The 19,574-nt window shown below is 40.4% G+C and overlaps 1 protein-coding gene and 1 pseudogene across 1 annotated transcript in view; both read left to right on the top strand.

Moving 5' to 3' along the window:
• SNX25 (sorting nexin 25) overlaps positions 1-19,574 on the top strand; it is a 256,900-nt gene that overhangs the window by 236,336 nt on the left and 990 nt on the right. Inside the window, exons 16-18 of the mRNA XM_069095984.1 lie at positions 4,169-4,235; positions 15,738-15,919; positions 19,305-19,405. Coding sequence (XP_068952085.1) covers positions 4,169-4,235; positions 15,738-15,919; positions 19,305-19,405 — 350 coding nt within the window. The remainder of the gene's footprint in view (positions 1-4,168; positions 4,236-15,737; positions 15,920-19,304; positions 19,406-19,574) is intronic.
• Positions 10,671-13,801, top strand: LOC138167213 (actin, cytoplasmic 1-like; annotated as a pseudogene).

Below are 19,574 nucleotides of genomic sequence, written 5' to 3'. Positions count from 1 at the left end.
AGTCATCACAGTGAGGGGCTCTCACTTTTGTCTTTTTATCCCCAGTGGCTCACACATAGTTAGTCCTCAATATATGCTTGTTGATGATTGATTTCTTAGGTCAGAAGGACCGAAAAGGGTCACTATAACTGTCTTCTTTGCAGATAATCAAGCATGTTAGACACTATTTGTTATGTGCAAATGTTCTTAAATCCTCTAAGGATCATGTCTTTCTCTCTCTCCTCCTCTTTCCCTAGAAAGGCACAGGGAGATTGTTAATTATACCCGACAGACATATTCTTCACAGGGCCCCATTTGTTGTGTTGCTTTGTTTGTTTGTTTTTGTCAATTTAGTCATGTCCAACTCCTTGTGACTAAATTTGGGGTTTTCTTGGCAGAGACATTGGAGTGACTTGCCATTTCCTTCTCCAGCTCATTTTTACAGATCAGGAAACTGAGGCAAACAGGGTTAAGTGGTTTACCCAGGGTCACACAGCTAGTCAGTGTCTGAGGCTGGATTTGAACTCAGATCCTCCTGACTCCAGGGTCAGCCCTCTATGCATTGCATCACCTAGCTGTCCCTACATGGCCCCATGCCATCCCCCAAAATGAGAAGATATCTATGATGCCAGTCTATTTCTGAATTCTAGCCAGGTTTTTGGTATTTTTGAAGAACACAGTTGTCTGGGAGACTGGGCCTTTGTAGAAAAAAAATCATTTTTATTGTGTTTTTTTTTAATATGATATAGTTACTCATTACTTCCCACCTTTCACTCCATCCCCACCCCCATCTTAAAATCCTAGTACAAAATCTTCATGAAGCCACTGAACTGTAGAGATGCAAATGGACTCAGAAGCCTAAGAGCATAAGATTTAGAGCTGGAAGAAACTTTAAGTACCTAGTCCAGCTTTCTTGTTTTAGAGATGGAAAAGTAAAGGTCCAGAGAGGTCAATTGCCCAAGGTCACATAGGTAGTAGCACAGCCAGGATTCTAATTCATGGGATTCTAAGAATTAGGAACTAGGAAGATCTGAAATGTGGCTTAGAAGCCACATAGTCCAATCCCATTATTTTCACATTAGGGAATTAAAGCTCAGGAAAGCTAAAGAATTTGCTGTGTCACACAGCTAACATGCAATAGTGGGGATTTTAGTCTGGGTTCTCTAACTCTATATCCTTCACTATTCCAGTATACAATTGAGAATATCAAATTAGCATTATCTTGAGTTTCTATGGTATTGATTCTACCATGTAATTAATTTTATGTCTACCTGCTAAAGAGGGAACAAATGGTCTACAGCCTCAAATCCTGTAGAAAGCTTAAAAAAAAAGCCCTTGAGTTGATAAAAAAAAAACCCCACCAGATTTTATCCTTGAAATGTCATTGGACACAATGTAAGAACAGTTAGATTGCATATCATTAACTCTTCCTCAGTGATCTATTATTACTAATAATTAAGCTACCTATTTCTTAGATGCAGGAATCCAGGTATCAGATGAGCAGGTGGGTATCTTAGGGGATAATGTATGGTAAATACAAGGACACAGGAAGCCCCTGCCCCTCTATTGAGAAGTACTGTAGGACCAAACATATTTAACTCAATCCCTGCCTGAAGAGGGAATCTTTTTATAGCATTGCAGACTAGTCATCCAGCTTCCGCCCTTAAGAATTCCAGTGCAAGAAAACCCAATACTTCTTTTTTTTAAAAAAGTTTTGTCATCTGTGTTCTCTCCTTCCCACTACCCTGTCCCCTTTTGAAAAGAAAGAAAAAACATCCCTATTACAAGCATGTGTAATCAAGCAAAATAAATCACCATGTTAGTCATGGTTAAAAAATGTTTATGTCTCAATCTGCACTCATGAGTCCATCAGCTATCAGCATGTTTCATCATGAGTTATCTGGACTTGTAGATGATTATTGTGATTGATCAGAGTTTATATTTCTTTCAAATTTGAAACCCACTCCCTCTCAAGAAGTTTGTCTGTGACTCTGGGATAGTTGAGTCTAGGGCAAACATATCCTCCCAGTATCTGAAGAAAACACAGACACACGGATAGGCCTTTCTTCAAAGTAAGAAAAACTAGGGTATATGGGCTTTATTAGATTTGTGCTATGCTATGGTTGCATGATGGGAGAAGGTCTTATTTGGCCTTGATTAGAGAAAGTCAGTGCCAATTCTTCATTTGAGCTTTTGAACTTTATGGAATTCACAGTGATTTCATCCAGAACTTCTATAGTTGCAGGCACTTGATTTTGCAACTTTTTTTCCAGTTTTACTATGCAAATTGGAACAGTAGCAAAATAATCCTTTTCTAAACCAAGCTGTAATGGGAACTGGATGGCCAACCCATGTTTATACTCTACTTAAGAAAAGATGGAAGTGGAATGGAAAGTTGTTTTCTTAATTGTTGTATTTAAATTGCTGCTTGCATCCAATTGTGGAACACAGTAGAGTCTGCTGGATGAGACCCCTAACTACTCAAAAAAGTTTGGACCTAACACTCTACCCAGAAAGAACCAAGGGATGAAGACTGGCTCTTGTTTGGACTGTAACATGCAGTTGATTAAAAAATCATCATTCAATATATATATATGCTGGACAGACACTGCAAATGGCCAATGGGTTAGACCCAGAATTGAAAGGAAAGAAAAGAGTCAGATTGCATTTAGGAAATTGCCATTTTCTGTTGTGAAAGGTTTCCTTAAATCGCCAGCCAGAAGTGATCTTCCCTCCTCTGAATTCTATACCTCTCTCACCTTTCATATTCATATCATATCTTTTAATATAAGGTTATACAAGTTACACATTACATACACATATATGATTGTTCTTTGTCCTTCATTTTCAAAGAGGACTAGTGACATCACAGGGTAATGTCTTAACCCATGTGTGAATTGGATTTAAGGAGGCACAAAGTCATCAGTCTTAACTCCCCCTGCCTGATTCATCAAAGTCCCATTAATGGCAAGACAAAAGTCAAAGGACTGGTGATAGCCTGGGATATAGCTGGTGACCTTGATGTCTTCATGTCTGACCAAGCTATAAGCACTTCACAGAACCTGCTCCAGCTAATTTAATGCCTATTGGAACAAATTGTTCTCATCTTCCTATTCTATAGGGGGATGTCCTGTGTATAGTGTGTGTGTGTGTACACACTCCCACACCCATGCACATATATATGCATATATATGATATGCACTTGCAAATCTACATATATAATTTTTAGGGAGGGAGAGGAGGCAGCATGTTCCAGACAAGGTAAACCTATTCTAACACCTTGACTGCCATAAAAAAATCCTCAAACCCTGATGGAGACACCCAGAGCCTTGGGCATAGTGATGCTTCCAGCCCAGTGTCCTCAGGCATCATCCTGGGATGTGACCCCTTTGGAGATACAACCTGAAAACTGCTCCTGTGGGTGCTAAAGCCAAAGCTATGGAAGACCCAGGAAGGAAAGTTCTTATGACCCAAGGCCTTGGTACTGACAAATGGTTCAACACTAGAAACTGATAGGATTCTATCATGTAAATGACTTTTAAAAAAGAGATATTAGCATCTGGTTTTCCACTGTATCCCACAAGCCATGTGACTTTTCCATCTGACTCATAGCTGAAACCTTCCATACCTGTGGTCTCCCCCATTAGAATGTGAGCTCGTTGAGGGTAGAGACTGTCTATATTTTCTATTTCTTTTCTCAGTGGTTGCATATAGTATGCACTGAATGATTTATTTATTTACACAGACAAATAAGTGTCACTTGAAGTAAAATGGGCAAAAAGAGAGACCTGGAAAGTGAGATGTGTGTGTGTGTGTGTGTGTGTGTGTATTTTCTGTAGTAACATTCACCAAACATCAAGAGTCTGTTTAGATATTTTAATAGGCATAAAATTTTAAATAAGAGACACAGGCCCTGCCTTCAATGGAACTTACAGTCTATTTGAAGGATAAGATACAAACATCGGTATGTCATCTATAACACTGTTGTAAGGAAACGACTAAGATACCACAGAAATTGGATCATTTATTAGTTGACCTGCTTTGCCTTACTTTGATGCTGGAATGGCTAGGCTGGTTGAGCTAACAGAGAGGGAGGTGAACAAATCCGGAATCTATCTGTGTAGTTATAGGAAATGCATGAGTGTGATGCGATCTTATGATGATGTTCTTATCCTGATTTTTCTTCCAGTGTTTAAGTGGGTGAGAAGGACACTAATTGCGCTAGTCCAAGTCACTTTTGGAAGAACGATCAACAAGTGAGTAGCAACTGCTTTAATACGTTTATGAGATTTATGAGATCAACATGGTAGAGTGGAAAGGGCACTGACTCTGGAGTCAGAGGGCCTGGGTTCAAAGCCTGCTTGCTGACTGTGGGCAAGTCAATTAAACTCCCTAGGCCTGTTTCTTCATCAGTGAAGTTAAGGAGTTAGATTTGAGAGTTTCTGAGATGTCTTCTAACCCTAAGATCTTTCAATCCTGTGATGTCCTGTTCTGTGCCTACACAGGACACTTAATTTATGGGACAGTTGTATTTGGCCCCAGGCACTGATTTAATGTTAGGCCTAGAAAGGACCTTAGAAATCAGCTAGTCTTACCTTTTATGTAACAGCCTTAGCAAGTAGCAACCCTATCTTTACTTGATATCTTCACTAATGGGGGCTCATTTTTCCCTAAGGAAGTTCATGTCACTTTTGGACAGCTCTAAATGTTATGAAATTTTTCTGTATTTAAAGCCTCTCTGTAACTTCCACTCTTGCTCTTCAAGTCTGATCTTTTTTTCTGCCTAAAAGTACTTCAGATTCTTTAAGGTTACTGTCATTATCTCTACTGTCTTTTCTTTTTTCCTCTGAAGTAAATCTCCCCCATTCTTTAACCCATCCTCATGTACCGTGGTTTTAAATTCCCTTGTTACCCTAGTTGCCTGTTCCAACTCGTGTGTATAAGGGTCATATTTCTGCAAATATTGGACCCAGAACTGAACCCAGTAATCCAGATGTCATCCAACCAGAGCAGTGTGACTCATTTTCTAGATAACGACTGGCCCAGGGTCCTTCACTTGCATCTATTGATTTCATCATTTCTCTGCCCACTGTACTAATTAGCAATCACCTTTTATGGTAGGAACAACATCCTACTCCCTCCTCTCATGAAGGTTAGGCTAGCTTTTGCTTAAAAGGTATTAGGATGTTGCTGAAGACTTGGTTAGTTCAGAGGATTCAGGGCTCAGATTGTTGACATCACTTACTTATTTTCTATGTACAATGCCTCCATGAAGAGCACCAAGGGAGATCTGAGTCTTGGCTGGTGCTTCACAGCAGAATCAATGAGAGGCATCCCCAACATATAGCCTTTTAAAATATGCTTCTCCTGCTATGGCTAAGTAAATCTCTTTTCATTGACTGTTGACTGACCTGCAGGTATCTCATTCTATTTCAGTATCAAACCTAAATGACCAAGGGACTGACTGTGAGTCAGGCCCAGCTGAGAACACCTTTGCTTCTTCAGTTGGTTGCAGTGATAACATAGGGATTCACATGCATAGGAGAATTTCCTCTCATTTCTGTCCTTGTGAGTGACTTAATTGTGTTCTTGGTGGTCCAAGGCTGTGAAAGATCAAATTAACTCAGCTGCCAAGGTCAAAGGGCTGTCTTTGGAGAAGTTCTCTTCTAGGCATAGCACAAATGTGAACGTCTTATGTATCACTGCTCACCTCATACCTTAAGAGATATTCAGTCCACCCTCCAAGCTACAGTGAGTGAGACTCAGAACAGAATGGAATGGAAACACACATATGCTTTGTTTTCTCCATGATGCAGTCTGCATGTAGATCTGAAATGACATGTGTTGTTTAATTTGGTTTGATTCTTTAATTAAGCTTGTTCTGTTGTTTTCAGTGATGTCTGACTCTTCATCACCCCATTTGGGGTTTTCTTGGCAAAGATACTGGAGTGGTTTGCCATTTCCTTCTCCAGCTCATTTTACAGATGAGTAAACTGAGACAAAGAGGGTCAAGTGACTTGTTCAGGGTCATACAGCTAAGACTATATTTGAACTCAGGAAGACGAGTCTTCCTGACTCCAGGTCTGGTGCTTTATCTACTGTACCACCTAAGCTACCCTTCTTTTACTATAGCAACTCATAAAATATTGGATCTTGAAGGTGTTGTGATCTGTGTCTACATCATGGAGGCGTTGTGATATGGTTAGATGAAGGGGGAACACACACTTGAAAACAGTCATCTCTACACTTCGTACTCACTGAGTTCCTAGAACTACTTAATGATACTTTCACCTGTGCAATATAATTTGCAGATTTGATAAGCTATTGGGTATATGGTCCACTCACCTGTTCACATTAATTTATTCCTATTTTGTGTACTGGGGAAACACAAATTTTCACTAAAACACAGCCTCTAATAGAGTTATCATCTAATAGAGTTAAGAAGTGCATATTTTGGATAGTTTTATTTTATGGGGGAAGAGATTGAGGAGCTTTAATCAAAGGTTATCTTCATTTTGGCCTCCTAAAATGTTAGTCACAGAGGTACTTTTGGTGGGGGGGGTTCCCAGCTTCTTATTCTTCAGAGTCTCCAGAGATCTGTCATCAATTAATATTTATTCCTAGAATATAACTGCATTAAGTATAGTTTTGATATTATGTAAGAAGAGAGGATAGTTTAAATAAAATACATTCCTCTACATGACATTTATTTATGATGCTTTAGTAAAAGGGTTTTTTTTCAAGTTTCTCTATATTCAAAATTTAGATCTTTCATGAGACTTGAAAATATGACCTTCTCCAGAATAGGAATGTGATTCAGATGCCAAAAATGTAATAGGATTGCGTCTGAAGGGGAAATAAATACTTTTTTATAATCTTAAAATATAATCGTATTTTTAAATGAAATTAATTATTTTATTTAATTATTTCTTTATTATTATTTATTATTGTAATGAAATTAATTTTCAGTTAAATGTTAATTCATACTCGCTATTTAAATATATGTTTGCAATTAAAAGAAATATGGCAAGTTTATATGTACACACACATATATATATATGAGCTTTTGAACAGAAAAGGACTTTTTTTTTCTTCATTATATTGCATTGAATATACTTGATTCATTTATTCATTAACTTAATAAGTGTCTAACTGGTGTTAGGCACTGTACTAGGTTTTAGGAATACAATAATAAAAAAAATGGTACCTGCCCTCTAGGAGTTTGCATTCTATTTCATCCTATAATGCTTCAAAAAAAGTCATGAATTCATTAGTGTGAATTCGTCACTTCTTCCAATGACATAGCCCCGTGTTACTGTGGTAGACAGTTTCAGGAGTTTGTTAGCTCCCCCACCTCCCCCCATGCTCTCACTCTCAATAATCATCACCTGGTGGCCAGCTCTTTGATGATAAATGCCCTTACATCTGCTAGAGTGGTCCATGGGTGACAGGCCAGGCGTGGTGTAGAGCTTGGAGTGTGGGGATTAAGTATCTCTTAAGGTGTAAGATGGATACTTAACACTTAAGACATTCAAATCAAGTCTGAGGCTTGAAGCCTTTCCACCTTAGTAGTACTCTTCAAAACCTGTGCCCCATTGGCATAGCCATCAAGGACCTGAACTCTACACTGTGAAAAGGGGAGAAAGGAATAGTTCTAGTGATTTAATTATATTTGGAGGTTCCCATATCTTTATAGTAGAAAAATCTCAGTGTTAGGATTGTGTCAGATGAAAGATTTGTCCACCTCTCAAGAAGCACTCCTCATTGCTTCTGCTTTCAGTCTGCTAGGGAAATAATTCTACATCAATTATTGATTTTAGTCCTTGGGAAAAGATATTTCTTTTTCCAAGCATTTGGAAGCTACTCATTTCTCTTCTCATTTTAGCTTTAGTAAATGACAAAACACACCTAGTTCAAACACCAAACAATGGCACACATGTTCTTAGGGCACTCTCAGGTTTACAAAATGCTTTTCTCACAACAAACAACATCATAAAGTGGGTAGTGGGCGGTAGTAACTCATTTTACGGATGAAAAAACTGATTTTAAAGGTTAAATGATTGGTCTGAGTTCACATGGCTAGTTCACATACCCAGGTCTCTATTTTAGTCTTGTGATGCTAAAACCAGTATTGTTTTTCATATTTACATAATTGGTCCAATTAGAATTTATTGGAGTACATTGTATAGTATGGGTCTAGTTAATCATCCCAATAGTTTTGATTAAATAATGATTCCATTTCTCAATTATTTTTGGTCTTGGTACCAATATCCCTCATACCATGGGGATCTATTCCTGGGTTCTCTCTTCTATTTCACTGCCTTTTTTTCTGTATTTCCCATAACAGCTCTTATAATTATTATTCCATAATACATTTTGAAATCTGTGTGGCCTGTTAAATTTCTTGCTAATTACTTCTGTTGCTATTTGTTGGCTTCTGGCTTTATTGTTTATATTGGTAATTTTTCCCATTATTTTCTCCTGATCACTGTAAGCCACTTTTAATTCTAACTTCAGTTCCTCTTGTGCTATTTTAACTGCTGCAAATACCCCTTTTGTTCTCCTATCCTAATTTTCTGTGAATCTAAATATACAAGAGAGGCACAAATAAACAATGATATTAATAGCTAATGCTTATATACAGCTTTAATGTTCACAGCCTGCTTTACATCTCTCATCTCAGTAAAACCACACAAGGGTCTTCTAAGGTTGTTACCCCAGGGATTATTATCCTCATTATATAGATGAGGAAACTTTTACAGTGGGGTTAACGGATTTGCTTATCATCTCATAGTTAGCATGTGTCAGAGATGAGATGTGAACTGAGATCTCTCCTTCCATTAGAAGAGGTTCCCAAATTTATTTAGCCTACCACCCCCTTTAAAAAAATAATTACACAGCACCCCCTGGAAATCTATTTAACCTTCAAACTTTTTTTTTTGAAATTTGCATAATTTCAAAAAAATTAAAATATATATTTCTTAAATGATGCATCTTAAATTGAATAATTTGTTGTAAATTTGTGTGTTTTTTCCTACATTGAAATTTTGATGACATAATATTGTGTCATCTAACTGCATGGTATCATATTATAAACAAGTCCATTACATGCACATATTCCTGCTGATGCATGCTGGACTTCTGACAATGTGCAACACACTCGGTAGCCAACACTTGCTTGTTAAGACCTATGCATGTAATGACTTGACCACTGATTGGTTTATAACTTACATTTTGTGTGTTTATTTGGAAAATAATGTAATCATTATGACTTTAACTCTGTTACACAACAGATGAAACATGTGAATGGTTTTTCAAAATTTTCTTTTTTCTTCTTTCCTTATGCTTCCCCCCCATTATTCAATTACCCCTAATTGCACCCAAGGTTACTACCACCCCCTGGATCATTCCAGTGCCCCCCAGGGGATGGTAGTGTTCACTTTGGGAACCTATGCACTAGACCATAAATTCCTAAATGAATGAAATGTTCCTGTTGAGAGCTTTGGTTTCTTAAGTCTAACACTTAACTAACACTATGGCTTATAAGCAGGTCAGACATCTGATAGCAATTTGATTTGAGGTTAGAGAAGAGGTGTCATCCAGAGGCTTTTATTTCATCAAGAGGCCTGAGGGCTGTTGAGGATTTGGATCTCTGAGCCATCTTTGCCCTTTGCCCTGTTGCTCTTAAAGAAGTAGACAAGGAGTCAGCAGGTTCTGCCTGGGTCTCCCACTGTGTATAGGCTACTCTAATTCTATTAGCCAGAATTGAGCTAATGGCCCCCTACAGGTTTTGTCTAAATGAGAAGTCAGATCAAAAGAGATGGAGAACACTTTGATGATGGCATTTTGATGAGGCCTCTTATCAAAATTTAAGGTGTTTAAATCAACATTTTCTATTCCCTTTTGTTTGTATGGTGCCAGGTAGGAAGGATATAAATTTTAACAGTATTTTTGGATTGTTTATACAAGGTTTTGGGTTTTTTTTTAATCTTTAAATACAACTTTGCTTTAAAATGAGTATTTGAATAGATGATCCTTAGAACTTGGCATAGTAGAAAAAGAAAAGAAAAGCCAGGAGATGCGGGTTCTTATCCTGACTCACTAACTCGAATGTGGGTCCACAGCCCCTATCTTTTCCAGGGATTTGGAGTCATTAAGCTCTGCAGAGGTGGGCATGCATTGTCTAAGCATGACACCCTATCCAGGGATCAAATGAGTGACTAGTAACACCATTTCAAGGTCAAAGCCAGGGAGCTACGGGAGATTTGAGGAGGTATGAAAAGGTTTGGAAAAACCACCGTGATGAGAGGGAAAGTGAATTGATTGGGGAGAGAGAAAAGGACTGCCTTGCTGCAGTCAGGGGCCAGTTGAGACTATGGAACATCAATTTGTAATGGGTCCAGTCAACACAGTTTGTGATTTCCCCTGCCCCCAGTTTTGAAGGATAAACAACAACAAAGCTGGGGGAAAATGGGACCTTGTCCATGACAAATGGCTGAACAAATTGTAGGGAAAGTGGGAGTGATCCAAAACTGAGGCAGGGGCAGGGCTCCATGGGCCACAGGATAAAGAGGCAAAGGACTTGAGAGAAGAGAACAGCGTAGAGTTTATTAAGGGGTCAAGAACAGGAAGGGAAGAGCGTTTTTAGCCATGGTAGGGGTAAGAGTCTGGTAGAGAACTTAGGGTTTAGAGGTCACAGGGAAGGTGAAAAATAAGATTTGGGACTGAAGAAACTGAGTCTGACTTGCCCAAAGTTACACAGCTAGTAAATGTCAGAGGCAGGATTAGAACTTGGGTCTCATGTACCGAAGTCTAGTGTGGTATCGATAGCACCTGTCTGCCACCTGTATTGATGATCCCTGCTTGGCTTTCCACTTTTTATTAATACCATCAGACAGTAAACCAAGGCAAAGGATTTTAGATTTAGAGCTGGAAGGGATCTTAGTGTCATCAAGTCTAACACTCTCATTCTTCTTCTTCTTCTTTTTTTTTTTTCTTTTCGGAGTGGGGAGGGCAGGACAATTGGTGTTAAGTGACTTGCCCAAGGTCACATGGCTAGTAAGTGTTAAGTATCTGAGGCTGTATTTGAACTCAGGTCCTCCTGAATCCAGGGCCGGTACTTATTCACTGCACCACCTAGCCACCCCTAACCTTCTCATTTTACAGAAGGTGTAAAGGAACCAGAGAAATGAAGGGACTATAGGTAGTTATATAGGTTAGATAGGCAGCTTAGTACAGTCAAGAGAGGGCTAGCTCGGGAGGAATCAGACACGGGCTCAAAACACACCACTGTGTTTTATGTGACCTTGTACAAGTCCCTTCACTTCTGAGCCTCAGTTTCTTCAAATATGAAAGGAGGTGGGTTATACTAGAGCAAGGGTCCTTAATTTCAGGTCCATGAACTTTTTTGTTTGTTTGTTTTTTAATACTGATAACTATATTGCAATGGTTTCCTTTGTAATCCTACATACTTTATTTTATGCATTTAAAAACACCTTTCTGAGAAGGGGTCCACTGATTTCACTAGAATGCCTAAGGGGGTCGATGGCACTAAATGATTTAAGAAACCCCAGAGGTCCCTTCTCAATCTAAATCTCTGATACTGTGATGTTAAATGGCAGAGCTAATAATATCCAACTCCCCTGACTCCAAATCATGGGTTCATTTTACTGGATCACAGGGGAAGGGTAAGACAATGAAAACTAAAAAGCAGTTACCCTGAACTATTACGCTTCTTCAAAGTCTAGTACATTGTCAGGTCTTGTCAATTCTCCCTCCTCAACATCTCTCCCTGTGTTGTTCTTTCCACTCCCACAGCCACATCCTAGTTCAGGTCCTCAGCACCTCCCACCCGGATCTTTTTTTTTTTTTTAGTTTACTTATTTAATTTCAGTTTACAACATTCAGTTCCACTAGTTTTTGAGTTCCAAATTTTCTCCTCCTTCCTTCCCTGCCCCCTCCCCAAGATGGCATAAAATCTGATATAGGCTCTACATATACATTCACATTATACATATTTTCACCTTAGTTCTTTTGCAGAGAAGAATTATAACCAAAGGAATGAATCATGAAAAAGAAGAAACAAAAGAAAACAAAAAAGAGACAGAACACATAGTATGCTTCGATCTGCATTCAGATTCCATAATTCTTTCTCTGGATGTCCCACCCAGATCTTTGCAGTGGCTTCTTTATTGGTCTCCCTGCCTCAGAACTCTCTCTCCTACAATAATCTTTCCACACATCTGCCAAACTGATATCCCTAAAGCACATATCTGACCTGGTTATTCTCCTTCTCAATGAGTACCAGTGACTCTCTATTTAGCCTGGGAATTCCTTCCCCACCTAGGTCCAGCCTCCTTTTTCAGGCTTCATGCTACAACCAAACTGGTTTTTAGAAATATTCTCACACAAAGCTCTTTATCTCCCTTCTCTCTGCCTTTGCATTGCCCCATGCCCGGAATGCTCTCTCTCCTCATTTCCACATCAGAGAATCCCTGATTCTCCTTCCAAGTTCATCTCAGATGCCGCTTCCTACACCAGACCCTTGCTTGTCTGTGCCTGCCTCCCCCCTCCTCACCTCTCTTCCTCTGTTGCCCTCCCCACTTTTGGTCTTTCCCACAAAATTACCTTGTATTTACTGTTTGTAACCCTGCATCAGAATTGCTTTCAGTCCCTGTGAGCTCTTCCACCCAGCCCCCTGCCTCCAAGTGCAGCACCACCTCCTCTCTTCCCTTAAGGGTTTAAACTTGCCACTTCAAAGTTCGCCATGGATGATGATATTGCTGCTCTTGTAGTTGACAATGGCTCTGGAATGTGCAAAACTGGCTTTGCAGGAGATGATGCCCCTCAGGCTGTCTTCCCTTCCATTGTTGGGTGCCCCAGACATCAGGGTGTAATGGTGGGTATGGGCCAGAAAGACAGCTATGTGGGGGATGAGGCCCAGAGCAAGAGAGGTGTTCTGACCCTGAAATACCCCATTGAACATGGTATTGTCACCAACTGGGATGACATGGAGAAGATCTGGCATCATACTTTCTACAACAAGCTCCGTGTGGCCCCTGAAGAGCACCCTGTGCTGCTCACAGAAGCCCCCCCGAGCCCCAAAGCCAACAGAGAAAAGATGACTCAGATTATGTTTGAGACCTTTAATACCCCAGCCATGTACGTTGCTCTCCAGGCTGTGCTGTCCCTGTATGCCTCTGGTCGTACCACTGGTATTGTGATGGACTCCGGTAATGGTGTGACCCACACTGTGCCCATCTATGAAGGTTATGCCCTTCCCCACGCCATCCTCCATCTGGATCTGGCTGGCTGTGATCTGATGGACTACCTCATGAAGATCCTGACCGAGGGAGGGTACAGTTTCACCACCACAGCCGAGAGGGAAATCATGCGTGACATCAAGGAGAAGCTGTGTTATGTTGCCCTAGACTTTGAGCAGGAGATGGCCACCGCGGCACCCAGCCTCCTGTCTGGAAAAGAACTATGAGCTCCCTGAGGGTCAGGTTATCACCATTGGCAACAAGAGGTTCTGATGCCCAGAAGCTCTCTTCCAACCATCTTTCTTAGGTATGGAATCCTGTGGAATCCACGAAACTACCTTCAACTCAATCATGAAGTGTGATGTTGACATCCATAAGGATTTGTATGCCAACACCATATTTTCGGGTGGTAACACCATATACCCAGGCATTGCAGACAGGATGCACCTCTCTCCCTCCCTCCTTTTTCAACTGATTATTGTCTTCACCTGGATAAAGAATTCTATAGCAAGTAACTGATTTCTTCTGGGGAAGAAATCATTATTCCAACAGCTCCCATCCCATGTCTCATGTTATGTCCTCCTCTCTTCTCCAGCTACACTTCCCTCCCATTTGCCATCTCCATGACCACACAACAACTGTTAGTAGCCACTAACTTCTTTATAATAATAGCAATAAATGGTGCTGAAGGAAAGAGCAGCTCGTCAGTAGGGAGGGGAGAAGTCTATCGACTTATACAGGCAGCACAGACGTTGCTGATGGCAGCAGAAAATTGACTGTATTTGCTCTTTCTCTCCCAGAGATGGGTGGAGGCATTTGATTCTTTCTGTGACTCAGTCCTGGAAAAGGGAAATTGTCTTTAAGGAACAGGTACTGCGCTAAGCCTGGTCCAGTTGGCACAGTGGTCACAGTCCCTTTCAGGGCCAGCATCAGCTTCATTGTTTCCTCTCAGTGGCTTTGTAGGGAGAGCTGGAGGAGCACAAATTAGTGACCACATATGTGTTCAGCTGTAGGAGAACTCCCCATGGTGCCAAGATGGGACATGTAGCTTAAACTCTCTACCTGTTGACCCCCAGCTTCTCTCCCTCCCAAGATTCTCCATGCCCCAGTCTCATGTCTGTGACTGGTGGATTTTCAGAAAGCATCTCCGTCTCCATGGCAACTCTGGTATTTTATTTATGATGGGTAACATGGCATAAGGAAACAGCAAGCTGGCCTTGGAGTTAGGAACCAGGTTTCAAGCCTCTCTTCTGATACATGCTGTGTAACCCTGGGTAGGTCATTTAACTTCACTGTGCCCTTAACAACTCTCTGAGATTTTGAAGTTGTCAAGCAGGTGCTGAGCTGAATTGGTAGAGGGAATTCTCTGTTCCACGGAAATCACAAGACCAGTAAAGAAAAAAATAGCGTTATTTGTTGATTCCCCTGATAAAATGTAAGCTTCTTGATATCAAAAACTGTATTTTTGTCTTTGTATTTCTAGCACCTAACATGGTGTTTGGCACATAGAGAGCCCTTAATAACTGCTTGTTAATTCATCAATATTCTTTCTTGTTAGTGGCTATGAGACAAGATGGGGAAGAGTTTGAAGTTATTCCAGTCCAATTGTATTCTAGTTCTGAAATTATTGGACCTAATGGTGGTTTAACTCTGAATATTACTTAATCTGTTCTACCCTTATTATCATCATGCATCATTGAACACTGGCATATTTTCTCAACTCTTCAATTTGTAGTCTCATTTTTACTCCTTTTTCTGGGAGGTAGCAGGTGGAATAGAAAGAGTCCTGTCAGATCCAGGCTTGGGTGTGAATTTGAGCAAGGCATTTCAATACTCTGATTTCATTTTCTTATCTGTAGAATGGAGATAATGATAATTATACTATGTAATTCGCAGATCTCTGGAGAAGATAGAACCCTGTAATCCTCAGAGTCATAATAGTGGGAAGGGGGTTGACCTTAGAGTCAGGGATTTGGGTTCAAGTCCTGTTTCTGGCATGCTTCATCACTTTGAACAACTCGTTAACTTCTTGGTGCCCTCAGGTGATCCAAATGCTCAACCTTCATGGATACGCATTGATAGAGGGAGTTTCTTTTCTTTTTTTTTGCTTTTTGGAGGGCAATTGGGGTTAAGTGACTTGCCCAAGGTCACATAGCTAGTTTTTGTGTTGAGTGTCTGAGCCCGGATTTGAACTCAGGTCCTCCTGACACCACGGCCAGTGTTCTATTCACTGTGCCACCTAGCCACCCTAGAGGGAGTTTGCTTACCAAGAATTCCCCATGCCAATGAAATCACAAGTCTGGACCAAAAAAAGAACAAATAAGTAACAAGTTGATTCTAGAACCAAGTTCATCTTTCACTGTCGTGGTTTAGCTCAGGAGAGCTGTGTTTTGTTGGACAAAACCTTTCTGAAAGGAGATGAAAGTAAAGATGTTTTATAAAGTTTCATAAAAATCTGAGTAACTGATTGATGATATTCTCCTTTTCTCTTACAAGACAAATACGAGACACAGTGAGTTGGATCTTCAGTGAGCCGATGCTGGTTTATTATATCAATGTTTTTCGGGATGCATTTTGGCCTAATGGAAAGCTAGCCCCACCAACGCCACCCAGGAGTGAGGAGCAGAGTCAGGAAACTAAGCAGAGAGCACAGCAAAAACTACTTGAAAACATTCCAGGTGAGTCACGGATGTGTGTGTGTGCTTATATATGTATTGTGCATGTATATGCATATATATGGGTGTGCATGTGTTTGTGTATATACACACACATTCAGAAAAGAATAATAAAGAACTAAATAGGAAAAAATTCGTATTAAATTTTGGCCTCTATGACATCACCCTTTAGAAAGCATCCAGAGGAAGGTGACTAAGAGGGTGCAGGCAAAGAAATCTTTCCAAAGAAGGAACTGGAAGTGTTCATTCTAGTTAAAAAAAAAAAAAGCTTAGGGGAAATAGGTTATCAGTCTTTAAGAACTGCCTCTGAATGGAGTGGCTAGGTGGCACAATGAATAGAGCACCAGCCCTGGAGTCAGGAGGACCTGAGTTCAAATTTGGCCTCAGATACAACACAAAAACTAGCTGTGTGACCTTGGGCAAGTCAATTAACCCCAATTGCCCTCCAAAAAGCCAAAAAAAATAAAAAAGAATTGCCTCTTAAGTCAAATCCAGCCTCTGACACTATCAGTGGGATTTTGGGCAACTTACATAACTTCCTTGGGCCTCAGTTTCCTCATTTGCAAAATGGAATTAACTAAAAAATTTTAATCAATACCATTGCCAATCATAACTTTAGAAGATTAATGATGAAATAAGCCACTGTCTTCTTAGAAAATAGGTGGTAGGGGCGGCCAGGTAGCACAGCGAGTAAGAGCACTGGCCCCAGTGTTGAGAAGACCTGGAGATCGAATCCCGGCCTCACACACTTAGCACCCACCCAGAAACACCTGGCCATGTAACCTTGAGCAAGTTACTTAACCCCAATTGCTTAGGGGTGGCCAGGTGGCTCAGCGAGTAAGAGCATCGGCTCCAGTGTCGGGATGACCTGGATCAAATCCGGGCTCAGATACTCAGCACCACACCCAGAAATAACTGGCCGTGTAACCTTGAGCAAGTTACTTAACCCCGATTGCTTTAAAAAAAAAAAAAAAAGAAAATAGGTGGTAGAGGGGGCAGCTAGGTGGTGCAGTGAATAGAGCACCTGCCCTGAAATCAGGAGGACTTGAGTTCAAAACCAGTCTCAAGCACTTGGCACTAACTATGTGACCTTGGATGAGTCATTTAACCCCAATTACTTTGCCTTCCCCCCCCAATAAAAAAATAAGTGGTAGAGTAGAGATGCAGAACAAGGCAGATGTTTTCAGACTTGGCTGATATATTGAATTATTTTCCTTAAAAATATGTATACATATGTATGTTGTCGTTTCATTGTTTTCAGTCATGTTCATTTCTTTGTGACCCCATGTTAGGTTTTCTTGGCAAAGATACTGGAGTAGTTTGCCATTTCCTCTTCCAGCTCATTTCACAGATGAGGAAATTGAGGCAAACTGGGTTAAGTGACTTGCCCAGGGCCACACAGCTAGTGTCTGAGGCCAGATTTGAACTCAGGTCCTCCTGACTCCAGGGCAAGTGCTCTATCTACTGTGCCACCTAGCCCCCCCCCCCCTTTAATCTTAATCAACAGTATTTTTTGTGAGTTGCTGTGTGTCTCCAACGCAAAATATCCAAAGCAGAGCTTATCACTTTTCTCCCCAAACCCTCCCTTCTTCTGAGCTCCCCTCTTGCTGTCCAGGCTCCACTAGCCTCCTAGGGTGTCATCCTTGATTCCTCACTCCCACTCACATATCCAGTCTTTCACTGTGTACCATTCATGTCTGCCTTCACAGCATCTCTCATATGCTCCTCTGAACTCATATAGCCACCACCCGAGTCCAGGTCCTTACACCTCATGCCTGGAGAGCTACAGTGGCTTCTCCTTGGTCTCCCTGCCTCGGGTCTTGCCGCACTTCATTCCACCCTTCTCCGCAGGTACCCGAATCCAGTATAAAATGCTACTTGGTATTTAAAGCCTTTCACAATCTGCTCCTTTTCTGCCTTTCCAATCTTCTTACAAGTTACTTTCCTTCATGGACTTTATGATCCAGCAACGTCTTTGCCTTTCCCTCGAACTCAGCCCTCCATCTCTTGACTCCGTGCCTTCTCATTGACTATCCCCCAAACCTTCCATGCTCTTCCTCCTCACCTCTGCCTCATAGCTTCCTTCACATCCTTCAGGATTGCCCAAACCCTCCCTTCTCCAGGAGGTCTTTCACACTGTCCCTCCTCCTCACTAACTTCCTCTCCCCTGCTGCTTATGGTTTCCCATTTACATTACATGTGTCTTGTTTACCTGTTGTCTTTTCCCTTAGAATGTGAGAGTCTGGAGAGAAATGATTGCATGTTTGCCTTTCTTGGTATCCTTAGTGCTTATCACAGTGCCTTACGCACAGTAAGTGCCTAATAAATGCTTGTTACCTGACTGATTAGTTGTGACCAAACATTGCACATCCTTCTGGTGGTGGACCTCTCAGTTAGCCAGATTAGGCTTTGGAAGGTGGACGCACAGTCTGTTGCCAAGACTATGTGTAAATAGTGCCCTTCCAACTTAGTAGAATCTGCTCTCTCTGTCTGGCATATAGCAGGCACTTAAAAGCCTGGTGAGCTTAATCAAATTAAATGACTAGAGTTTAGTGTCATTCCATTTGTGCTGTGATGAGGGTTCGGAGGAGGCCATTAGTTGGGCATCAGTGTTATATTTAGGAACTTAATTCATAGGTGATGAAAATCAAAATTGCATTTTGGAAATTAAACTAAATTTGGATAAGTTTTGATCTTACAATTTTTTCATGACTTTCCTAGTGATTTTAAAGCAGAGTTCTTTTTTTTTTTTTAAGAGCAATTGGGGTTAAGTAACTTGCTCAAGGTTACATGGCCAGGTGTTTCTGGGTGGGTGCTAAGTTTCTGAGCCTGGATTTGATCCCAGGTCATCCCGACTCTGGGGCCAGTGTTCTTACTCACTGCTACCTGGCCACCCCTAAAGCAGCAGTTCTTAATTGGGATCGATGAACTTAGTTGGTTTTTTACTTATTATTTTGTTAAATATATTTCAATATATATAATTGGTTTCCTTTGTAATTTTATGTATTTTATTTTGTGCAGTTAAAAACATTATTCAGAGATGAAGTCCATAGAATTCACAGGATTACCAAAGGGGTCTGTCACACACACACACACACACACACACACACACACACACACACACACACACACACACACACAAAAGGCTAATGACCCCATTTTAAAATATAGCTTAGGGAAACAAATACTGAAAACTTTTACAATGTAATTCACTGTAATTTTTAGACATTTCCAGATGGTCTAGTCATAGGTTACCCCTATTTCTCCATGTTTATATACATAACACATACGATTTTAATATCTTATAAGATGTTTGCTTCTTATTAATAATTATGTCCTTTGTTACTAACAGTGGTTTAAAATATAAATTTACCTTTTTCTTTTTCAGATATGCTCCAGAGCCTAGTTGGACAGCAAAATGCCCGTCATGGTATAATAAAAATATTCAATGCACTGCAAGAGACAAGAGCCAATAAGCATCTATTATATGTGAGTAAGTTAAAGCATAATTAAGTCAGAGATTCCATAGTTCTAATTTTAATACCTCAGATTTGCTCATTTTAATTACACTGTACCTGTTCCTTCCATCTTTCTTAGATTCTCATGTGAGCATCCAGCAAAAGGCATTGCATGTAATGGGCATTAAGTGAACATTTAT

This window comes from Petaurus breviceps, unplaced genomic scaffold (genome assembly GCF_028583685.1).
Source record: "Petaurus breviceps papuanus isolate PSGF00001 unplaced genomic scaffold, PetGlider_PUasm1.0 126, whole genome shotgun sequence".
Taxonomy (NCBI): domain Eukaryota; kingdom Metazoa; phylum Chordata; class Mammalia; order Diprotodontia; family Petauridae; genus Petaurus; species Petaurus breviceps.
Note: the sequence above shows the minus strand (reverse complement) of the source record. Positions and strands in the feature narration are given on the sequence as shown.